This window comes from Anabas testudineus, chromosome 16, assembly GCF_900324465.2.
Source record: "Anabas testudineus chromosome 16, fAnaTes1.2, whole genome shotgun sequence".
In the NCBI taxonomy this organism is placed as follows: Eukaryota; Metazoa; Chordata; class Actinopteri; order Anabantiformes; family Anabantidae; genus Anabas; species Anabas testudineus.
In genome coordinates, this window is record NC_046625.1 from 9,235,114 (window position 1) to 9,246,479 (window position 11,366).

The 11,366-nt window shown below is 38.9% G+C and overlaps 1 protein-coding gene across 3 annotated transcripts; it reads right to left on the reverse strand.

Annotated features, from left to right (window-relative positions):
- Positions 1-118: 118 nt before the first annotated feature.
- Positions 119-10,307, reverse strand: pex5 (peroxisomal biogenesis factor 5). Of its 3 annotated transcripts, none has more exons than XM_026370531.1 (16): positions 10,084-10,307; positions 8,007-8,163; positions 7,875-7,913; positions 7,554-7,671; positions 7,317-7,463; positions 7,045-7,129; positions 6,517-6,607; positions 6,096-6,218; positions 4,442-4,525; positions 4,001-4,120; positions 3,647-3,790; positions 3,420-3,490; positions 3,064-3,285; positions 2,747-2,912; positions 2,509-2,666; positions 119-1,349 (listed from the first exon to the last, which is right to left on the reverse strand). In XM_026370531.1, the coding sequence occupies exons 2-16, from the start codon at positions 8,118-8,120 to the stop codon at positions 1,103-1,105; spliced, it is 1,929 nt and encodes a 642-aa protein (XP_026226316.1). In that variant the 5' UTR covers positions 8,121-8,163; positions 10,084-10,307; the 3' UTR covers positions 119-1,102. The 3 variants fall into 3 exon arrangements, with proteins under 3 accessions (XP_026226316.1, XP_026226318.1, XP_026226317.1); XM_026370533.1 differs by lacking the exon at positions 10,084-10,307 and adding an exon at positions 4,879-4,992 and having other exon boundaries at positions 8,007-8,156; XM_026370532.1 differs by lacking the exon at positions 6,096-6,218.
- Positions 10,308-11,366: the final 1,059 nt, after the last annotated feature.

Consider the following 11,366-nt stretch of genomic DNA (forward strand, 5'->3'; position numbering starts at 1 on the left):
TACATTATATATGGAAGTGCACCCCTAAGAATTAATTTCTCCTTTCCTTCTCTAGCCAGTTAAGTGTTCTGTGATGTGTGACAAAGAAAGCAAAATAAACCAGACCAAAACACTAAGAGGTGTTTGGAATCAAAGCTTTATTGCTGAATATTATTTTAAACATTGCAGTCAGGATATAACTAGCCTGAAAACAATTATAGTGCAACAATTATGTTACAATACACAATATGGCATGTAGCATTATTTTACAATGAAGCAAATAGTTTTACAAGAGTGATATGAAAAAAGCAAGAGAAGGAGGAGCCCAGAGAAATAATTCTCAATGACGTTACAATTATATGATCTTATCATCCGACGTATGATTAATATCCCCCACGCAACCCCAGACAAACACACACACTGTACACACACACGCACCTCGTCATAACAGTTAACAGTCCTGCTGGTTGTCAGTTCATTGTCCTGGCTGATGAATGGTCACAAAAAATTAAATAAAGTATTACAAAAAAAAAAAAAGAAAAAGGACAAAAGAAAAGAACAGGCCACTATAGCACTTCTGACTAGTGTTTGTACTCAGAACCATCAAAATCCTTCTTGAGAGCACCATTGATAAAAAGCTATACTTTTTTCAATGTCAAGGAAATGTTGTACCTTTAATTTGTATACCCACAGCGAGTTTACAATATACAAAAGCACAGGGAGTGCACTGAGTAGCATGATATATATATGATTGCTCACTATTCTGGTTATTGACTACAGAAAGAATTCCCTAATCGTTTACTTTCTTCATTGAGAGCATATGTCAAATCAATGAAATTGACCTTTCATTAAACCCAGTTCTCCATAACAACAGATTAGAAAAGAATCTGCAAATGTCAAACATGTAAAATACAGTCACATGGCTGCATTTTGCAATATTTGATAGAAGCGCACATGACTACAAGATGATGTCTCTAGGTTGGTGGATAATTCACAGTGTCTTCCTCCTCTAGTTGTGTCTAACCGTTACCAGTCTGATTCCTCTCTGCTTCGTTCAGTCACCCAAACATTTACTGCCCAGGAAAACACATTCACACTCAATGAGCGCTCCCCTTTTTAGTCCTCATTCAGTTCCACCTTCCACCTCTCTCTGGCAGAAGTGAGCCAGCAACGTGTCCAAATCCCGGCGATCAGCAGCAGCATACAGAGAGCTCTCTCCCATCATGCTCAGAGCCATACGCAGGGTGGACCAGATGTTGTCAGACATCACGGTTGCAGCAGCACCTCCAGGCCCCCTTGCAGCTCTTGCTCCATCCCCGGCGGCCTGGCGCTGCAGGGACAGAGCTTCAAGGAAGTGCTCCACTGCCTCTCTGCAGATTAGGGAGGAAAAAAAACAGGGTAAGATAGAAAGCTAATTTCAAATAAATTAACATTTACATTAGATTAAATATTTTGTTGTAATTAAGACAATACTCCTCATATGTTTTGCTAATTAAACTGCAGTTCCTGAATATTTTAATCCAAATATCACCAAAGTAGAGTAAACATATCAACTGAAGACATCTATGCTAAAACTGATTTGTTTATCTCTCTACCTTAAAATATGAATGAGGCAGTCCACATAACTACAACCACACTAGTATAAAACTAATGTGAACAGCAATAACTATAGGGCTGTTGTGCTACAGTACATGGTTTTTAACTCAGTATGCCCATGTGACAGGCAACAGTGTGTACTGTTAATGCCACCTAGTGGAAGTAAAATCATCTGCACTGCATAATATGCATGGCACAGCCTTCCAAAACGTTTTTTTTTTTTTTTTAAATAAATTGTCTAAATGACAAAGCTGCCAATTAAGCTGCAACTCTACAGGCTTCTGCTGTACACATTCTGACCTCCTATTTTAAAACATGCTGTAGAAGTGAGACAAAAAATAAATCAAGACATAAATATGTTTCTTTTTGGTGCCGTTAGTCAAATTGTAAATGGCTTCTGCAGAAATGTTATAAGCAAGTGATGACACTTGTGATGAACTGAAACACTCATTTGGACCTAATTTGGTTTTAGACAAAAGGATCCACTGCAAGAACAGGTGTTAAGTTTATTCTCAAAGCTCGGTGTGTGTACTCTTGATAACATAGCTGTCGAGTTGAGACAGGGTCTAATCAGCTGGGACCTTGATTATTGTCTGCATCTTGTTTTTTTCCCCCCCACATTCTTTATCAAGTAACAATGTGTTGAGATAGAAAGGGAGAGAGTGAAAAGGAGAACATAAATAGGAAAAACTAAATGCTTCAGTGAATTTATATGTCTGTCATGGCAAAGTTTTCTACCCTGAGTGTGTGGGGCCCACGTGAAAGAGCAGTTTATATCATGATGGTGTCCTGTCCAATTGTTTTTGTTTTGTTTTTTTGCTATCAACACAAACATCTTAATAGTAAATAGTACAGTAAAAAAAATAACATTTTAATTCACAATCGCACAATGGGATTAGTTTTTTTTAACACAATGCACAACTAGAAACTCACCTGTGGGCTCCTAAGTTGACACAGCTGATCCCCAAGTTGTAGCGGCTGCGTACGAAACCTGGTTGCAGTTCCAGAGCTCTCCTGTAGGCGGCCACTGCTTCCTCTGAGCGACTTCCATTGGCCAGTGTGGCACCGAGCTTATTCCACAGCAGGTAGTCCTGAAGAAAAACACAGGAGCTCAGAAACTGACAACAGTGAAGACAGATGTTAGGATCTCAGCACTGGCTTCAATACTAACCTGTGGTGTGACAGAGAGAGCCGCACTGAAACAGTCCACCGCCTTGTCATACTCGCCACTGAGGTTGAACAGAACTCCCAGGCCACATTGCAGCTGGGGGTCCACTTGGGCCGGGTCAGAGTTGGCTGCATGCAGGAACAAGGTCTGGACCTCAGTAAACAAAGATCTGTGAAAGAAAGGCATATGTAGAGAAAATAGAAAGAGTCAGAAGAGGATATTGGTATATAGTAATACAAATTCTTTGGATTTAGGACGCTGATTCTTTATTTAAGGTTTTAAAGTTAAAACTGATCTAAATCTAACACATGTGCACTCACTCTGGCAACAGTGACCCAAACCGGTCCCTCTCCTTCTCCTTTTCTCTGGCACCATCCTTTTGGCGTTCATGCTCATTCTGCTCCCACACAGAGCGGTATTTTAGATTGTGCTTGAGCCAGTCACGAAGAGTCTCACAAGCCTGTCTGTGCAGTGACTCGTTCGTAAAACTGACAGCCAATGCCATCAGAGCAGTCAGGTTGTCGTTCTTCAGTTCTATACATCTAATTAAAAAAAGAAAATCAGGCAAATAATTATGACTTTGCTAGAACAACCAATCTTAATGTGCAAATTTTCTATTGTTTTATCTTATCTGCAAAAACATTTAAAACCACCACTAGCATTTTGCATTTCTGACCTGCGGAGGGCACTGATTGCAGCAAATTCTTGTTCATTCTCTGCCTGACAGGTTCCCAGATATTGCCAAGCCTGCACTCAAAGAATAAAAATTAATAACACACAAACCAGAAATTATTGTTTTCTCTCAGGGAAAACAAGTAAATTTCAAGTACAGTGTCTTATTAGACAGTTTTTAAGAAATTCATTAATAAGGGGATGATCTAAAATGAAAACCAAGATTCTCACCAGCTGGTTGTCTGGTTCTCTCTGTACAGCACTTTCAAAGAACCGTACGGCACCAGGGATGTCCCCTGCCTCCATCCTCTTCACGCCCTCTGACAAAGGGTCTGGGTGGGATAAGTAGGGGTTGTCCTCTTCAAACTGGTACCCCTGAGAAAAACACGGAACATATGGAGGCTGCTTAGTGTATTTCTATGTTTATCTAAATGAGGCTCATGAGCAGATACAAGAAAGCTGTACCAAACTGTATGCATTGTAGTTTTATCAAGGAGGGCCGTGTGTGCAAAAGTGCTGAAATCATTAAACACAAACAGATTGTATTTCTCAGCAGGCCGCTGTTTGGAGCAGGTTGACGGCTACCTTATCATAAGAAGTGCTGAGTAGCTGATCGAAGTCCGACAGCCACGGATGGCTCTCTGCATCCCTCTTAGCCATCTCCTCCCACTCCTGCTGCAGCTTCTCCCAGAAATCCACATCACTCTGTCACAAAATGACAGCGATATGCACCATTACTTCACAAGGCCTCCTCACTCAATATATCATTCTGCATTATAGACATTGACCTTTACTTTTCCAAATAAAAGAAATGCGTATTGATGATATTTGGTAACATAGCTGAGACAAAAGAGAAAGATAGGGGTTTGGTTTTTTTCTCTCTAATGGGATGAAGTAACACTATCATGTCTTGGTGTTAAGGCAGGCTTTCCATTTTTAAACCTTGAACTTCCAGGAAACAATGTGCTTCATTTTCATCACAGTAGCTTTAGCTTTGGGTTTAAATCATTACTTATTGTTGCCTACCTCCACTGCAGCTTTGGCTTGTTGGAAATCTGGTCCTGATGTGGTGAACTCGTCTACCCAGGCTTCAGCTGACTCCTCTGACACCTGTATCAATGACAATGGTTGACTGAAGTCTGCACATACACGCCACAAAAAAAATGTTATTTGAGCTTTGGGTTGGTACATTAAAACAGGAAAGGCATAGAGGGAGGTGAATGGAAAGGAGGAAAAGATGAAACAAGAAACAGCACAGACACAGATAATTTCCTCTAAATGCTTCCTCTATTTCTCCCTAATTAACTCTTGATTCTTTCAATCAGCGGCAACAAATTAATGAAATGTTGAGTGTATCTTACTGTATGTGCAAATTAAAAGTAGCACGCTAATAGGAAAACCTAAATATAAAAGTAACTGCAGCTAAAAATAACCCTATTCCTGCCAGACCACAGAGGTCCTACCTGCCTGATGACCTTGGCCCACTGCTCTGCCTGTTTAGCTTTAGTTTTCTCAATCTTCTCATTCCTCTCTGGGGGTTCCAAGGGAAGACTCCCTCCCCCCGTCTCCATCAGGAACTACGGGGGGAGGCGAAGAGTGGTGGTAATGGGAAATGAGGCAATGTTTAGAGGAGGGAGCGGTTGGTGAGGAGGGTTTTTGAATTTTTGGAGGGGTGGGCAGAGTAGGTGTAATTTAAAGTAGGAGGAGGAGTAGATAAATGGTGTTTGTTAATTGAGGGAATGGTAAGCCAAGAGTTCAAAGGCAAGTCAAACAAATGGGAAAAATACATGTAAAAATTAGGGGGCAAGTACAATGGAGCCATTAACAAGATATTAATAATAAACAGGACTTAGGGCTGCATATGCACTGTATAATAAGGAAGCCCTTTTCTGCCAGGAAAATAAAAAATTGATCAAATGTTTTGATAAAGCAAAACAAAAATAAAATAAGTGTTGTCATAATTATTAGTTAAACATTTAAACGATCTCAAAATGTAGCCTGTTTCACAGATGTTGTAATAAAAAAAAAATAAAAATAAATAAAAAAGAGAGACACACCATGTCAAAGTTTAACCATATCAAGTCAAATGTACATGTATTACATTACATGAATTAGAAGACTTTTTATAGTTTATAGTTTTGACTTGATAAGGTAAACATAATTGCGACTTTTTGTGGGCATTTGTATTTTCTCTCCTCTAGACTGAACTTCTGAGCTATTTTTTCTTGTTCTGGTGGAAATGGGCATCTATTATATTGTGATTTTTGATGCAAATATAGTTACAATCTAAAAGTGTTATCTAAAACAATAAAAAATGTTCAGTCCTTTTCTGTCTGAACTGAGTGAAACCAAAGTGAACACAACAAAGTGAAGCATAAAGTCAAGATGAGAATAACTTGACTGGAGCAGAATTTTACACATTAAAAAAAGTGAATGCATAAGAAAAGAGGCTAATAGTGCTGCACAAATTCCATCTGCACTGCTGTGCAGCCTTGAGCTTCATATTACAGGGAATGTAGTGGCTGCTTTTGGTTACATTTGTGGAAAATGTTACTCTGCATCAGATACTGGGGTGATGAGTCACAAGACATAGCCTATACTGTGTAAAAGTGAAGCAAAGATCTTCCTCAATGTATTCCCAGTTGCAACCGTCCCCTCCTTGTTTGGCAGTGACTCGTACCTGGTTGAGGTTGGAGGCCCAGTTCTGAGCCTCCTCGGCCTGAGCTTTATCTGTGAGCTGTTTGTCTGTTCTGCTCTCCACTGTGACACTGCCCTCGCCAATCTGCCTAATGAATCGCAGGAACTACACAACAACGGAAAAAAAAAAAACAAAAGCAAAGAAGCATTTGCCATCATCACAATTAACTAGTCAGGTTCATACTAATATAATGTATAATGTTTCTTTCCAAACCAACAACTTTTTTTCAAAGCTGACACAATAACCTTGAAAAACCATTACCAATACACTAAGCTCCAAAGAAACTACTCTTCAAAAATGGGATTGAGGAAGAGAAAGCAAATGGGGAAAGATGTGTAAAAAGAGATGTGGTCGTACGTGATTAAAGAGAACTACAATGACAAATCCGGAGAGAGCTGCTCACCTCTGTGTTTTGTAACTTGGGGTCATCGACCTTTGAAACAAGCTCATTGGCTGTCTGCCTCAGTTCCTCTCCTGGTTGATACTCCTTTGTCCTGTCAGATTAACAACATTTTACTGTGAGGAGTTAAATGTTCAGAATAAACTGTTTTAGTTTTATACTGCGTGTATAGACTGGAACAAATCAATTACTTTACACTGTAGTAGAAGTAAGTTATTTTGAGATGGATTATGTTGATGATTAAACATCTGTAACTCTGATATCAGCTTTCAATTCCTGCCCTGTTGCTTAAATGTCATTTACAGAGATAACTGTTGGATGAGTTCACTCTTGACAAGGATGAAAGTTTAAAGAATTGACTCAAGAGGAAACTTGGATTCAATCCTCTTATTCCCTTTAACTTCCTTCACAAATATCTTTCCTGTGCTCTATATTTATTGCACTGTGCCTGAAGTAACCATTTACATAAGCCATTTTTCATCTGCATACTTTCTAATCTCTCTATCCACATCCCCCAGCCCCTGGTCTAACCATTCATTCTCTTTGTCTCCCAGGTCTCCCAGCCACAACTTCTCCTCCGACTGCTCCAGATATTCCTCTGCCCATCGTCCAGGATCTGGTTAGGAGCAGAAAAAATAAATAAAACATAGAGGCACACAACAGATTTATCTCAAGCCAACTGCTCTGATGTCAGTTAAATTTGATATTACAGACTGATGACGACTCCAGAAACATGAGGGGTAGATGAAACAAAGTATGTTTGTAGTGTGGAAGAAATAGAAACTGTAACAAAATCAAGCTACCTGCAGCCTCAGCAATAAACTCCCTTGTCCAATCAGCATCTGCTGCATCACTAAGAGCGATGATCCCCGGTGCGGAGCCAGAGTCTGAACCTGAGAGGAACTCAGCTGCCCAGTCACCAGAGAGGGCCAATGCTGCCACATCTGGAGCTATTAAATGAAAATAAATGGTGCTTAAAATACTGAAAACATTTTGTACAGAGACTCACATTCGGAAAGCAACTGAAACTGAAAGCATACCTCGCTGTGGCGCTTGTCTGTAGCTCTGCTGGTCAATCTGCTGCATCTCCTCCAGCAGCTGACCCATGTCAAATGTGTGAGGGGGTCGCGGAGGTGCCTGAAGGAACTCATTTACAAGCTGGAGGTAAAGTGAAAACATCTTAATACAGCTGATAAAATTATTCTTTTCATTTGTTTAGACAATACTGAGAAACTGCATATCATATATGTAGATCTAAACATCTGATACTGCCTTGGAATGTGAAACCTTTATTAAACATTATCAATATTAGCTTTAATCAACATAGTGTGGCAAGAATGAAAAGGAACATAAGCACCGACCTCTTCTTCAGTCGCAATTTCAATGGGAGTGGGGGGTATCTGAGAAAATAAGTAAGATATCAGAGTCAAACAGTGCCACATCAGATATATCAAACTATCTCAACCACTCATGGTCATCTACAAATTACTCACTGTAGGTGTTGACCGGTGCCGCCATGCCCCCCCTTCCTTGGTCATGTGACTGGTCAGCTTCATGAGAGGATTGGCTCCCCCACATTCAGCCTCCACCAACTCCCGCATCGCCATAGCAACACAAGGACAAGGCAAACCCAATCAGACCACCTGAAAACTGAGAAGAGATGTGGTAGATACATTGCTCAATTTTATTCTGTTTTGACAGTTGAAAATTCAGACAAGAAGGCATAACATCTTTTCAGTATCAGATTATTCACAGTCCACTGAAACACAGCACTGGAAAAGTAATACAGTAAGAAAATTGTTTGAAGAAGTTTTCCACAAGTAAAAGGTTTAATTGCAAAGCGAAGATGCCAGTAGTTCGGATCCCCCCCAAACCAAAATGAAGCACATCTGTATGAATGCCGTGTCAACAAGACATCATCTTATTTTTTCCGACAGGTCACACAACATGAAATTTGTCCACACGACACGGCCGGCCTCATGTCACATAAAAATTCAAGCTCCATCTGCTGCTTTCCGTGTCATTTCCTGGCTTAGAGGGAACCGTTAATAATGTGGACATTATGGCCCCGGCAGGCGCAGGCATTCACTGCATATTTTTGCCACTGGTCACATAAGATCAGAAGATTTAACTATTAACTGTAGTGTTTTCTACCTGAAAAATGCAACATTTAAAGCTACATCACCACATTATTATAACCCAAATGAAAGATTATAATTAGATAATTAATCACATATGTCCTTAACAATGAATATCCAAAGTCCTAAAAAGTTGGAAAATTCAAATCAATGAATATGACTAATTGTGCAATTTTGTTAAGATATTAGTAAAAGTTGGAGAGAACAGCTTATTTTTTCAAAATAAAATAAAGGGTTTTGTAGAAAAACTTTATTTTCAAGGTAATGAATAAGTCATTTGATATTCTCTGTCTCCTGGTATCCTATCAGGTATAGTATAAAAAATAATACTAATCCCTGAAATCACATCAATAATACTATATTGATATTTGGTCTTTTTCATCTGAGAATAAAAACAACAACAAAAGAAATTTTGTGATGACACTGATTTAAACACTGCAAATGCAAATAATTATATGTGGTCCATGAAGAAATCATGCTGCTAAACTGACCTATATCCAGGCCCAAAGATGAACAGCTGACAAACTGTCACACGCGCTGGCCTACTCAACTTCTCTAACCCCCTAGAAGGGATGTGCACTAGCTGTAATATCCATAATGAACTGCCAGTAATACAAATTTTGTTCCCTGTCTAATCTGCTCTACTGTATTCTACTTTAGTAGTGTTTATGGGAGCCGGGTTAGTTTTTTTGAAAGCTCACAGGGTTTTTGCATCCGAAATGGGAAGCGGTAGAGTATTATTTTATACTATAAAAACTCGTCTAAACTATGGGATCCATCTGCAAACACTGCAGAAAACAATGCATTTAACAGTGCACTGTCCATCACTTTTAAAGTTAATGCTACACATCGAAGGATATTTTATTCTTACTTATCAAACAGCTGCTGTACGATGATTAAGGTCAGATTAAGAAGATTAGACATTAGATTAGATAATAATACACACACTAAGTTGTGCTGACTGTGGAAGAATGGTTTATTTTAGTCCTGTACATTCACATATATTCTATTTTCATGGTGATAAATAATTTAGTTATTCAGAAATGTTCACCTGTGCAGACCTGAGGGCAGCCCAGTGCCAACATTCAGGTGCAGACTGACTGACTGACTGTTTTCCAAGTACCACACTGCTGTCAGTCCAGTGCACTGACTGGGAGCACTCAGTGTATATGGTAACGTTAGCACTCATGCTAGCTTGAGTTTCAGTCTAAAACAGTAGCATTAGCTCAGTGAACGTTTTCCACTTTAGCCTGTTTTAATTAGCCAACACGCAGCTCGTTAGGTAGCAAATAAAAGATAAAAAATATAAAGAATGAACGGCCAGATTGCCTTTCAGCATTAGCGCTAGCTAACGTTAGCTGGTCCTAGCTAGATCACTCCTGTATGTAGCCACAGAGGCATGAATAGACGGGGAGCATGATGTTCCTCTCACCGCCGACAGCTGCTGCTGTAGCCGAACCGACCGTCCCTCCTCTCCGGTCTGTCCTCCCCGTCTGATTTTACAGCCGTATTACAGCAACAGCTGCCGCATCCAGCGTGACAAACCTCCCGGTAACCGTCTGAAACCCGCCGCAGTGTGATGGTAGCGCCTGCCTTTTATTTACCTTCCTCCTCCATGACCCACAAAACCCTGCACCGAGCTATCACAGCCGTTAACGTAACGTCAGGGATTCTCCGACGCGTTTACGTAAGAAAGGCTTTACGTAAAATATTTGCGTAGAGCAGAGTCCAGCTAATCAGCAGTGTAATTATAAAAAGACCATTATAGAAGAAAAACTTACGATAGCACTGTTTATTTACTTTCTCTACTTTCTGTCTACACAATAATAGACTACAGATCAAATACTGATTTCTTAATACTTCTGGTGTTTGTGTTATTTGAATGCAGAATTGGTTAAGTAAATACAGTAAGTAGCTACTACCTTTACTCAAGTAATGTGCTTGTACTTACTTTTCTATGTGAACACATGATGATGTTTCTATTGTTATGGATTAACTACCTCAAAAACACAATAAGCTCATATAAAACACTCTATTGTTACAGTTAATGTTCTCCAGCTATTTGACTTGTTACAGGTCATTATAAAGTTGTTTGTACTTGGTCTCTATGACAGATGTCTGTAAATCTTTGCTCTAAAGAGGAGATAGTTGGTTTGAACAACTGGATTTATCCAAAATATTACAAAAAATGCAAAGATTAGAAATAAAATTAATTTACATCTTAGCAGCAGAGCTTTGTTTTTTCACATTTCATACTTTAACTACTTTTACTTAATGGGATCTTAAAACAAGACTTCGACTGACATTATTTAGCATTTGATACCGTTACTCTAATTAAATAAACAAATCAAAGTACTTCTTTCACCACTGCAATTGTGTGGTATTTGTACTTCAGTTTAAATGTTTATTCTACTTACTATATTTGTATTTCTGAGATTACTAGTTAAATTACAGATTTCTTTTCTTAAAACTGTGCCTCATAAAATGCAACAAAAATGTAATATGAGGCTGTAAACCTCTAAATCAGTTCAGCACAAATACTACAAGTACATTTTGATACTACTTCTTTTACTTATTTTGTTGTATGTTATAATCATGTAACTACAATTAGTTTTGATAATATTATTATTGTTATTGATGCATTGATAACTGATATTCTACTGTATAAGAGTCAAGTTTTAATACTGTATTTTTTGGATATAATAGTAATTTGTC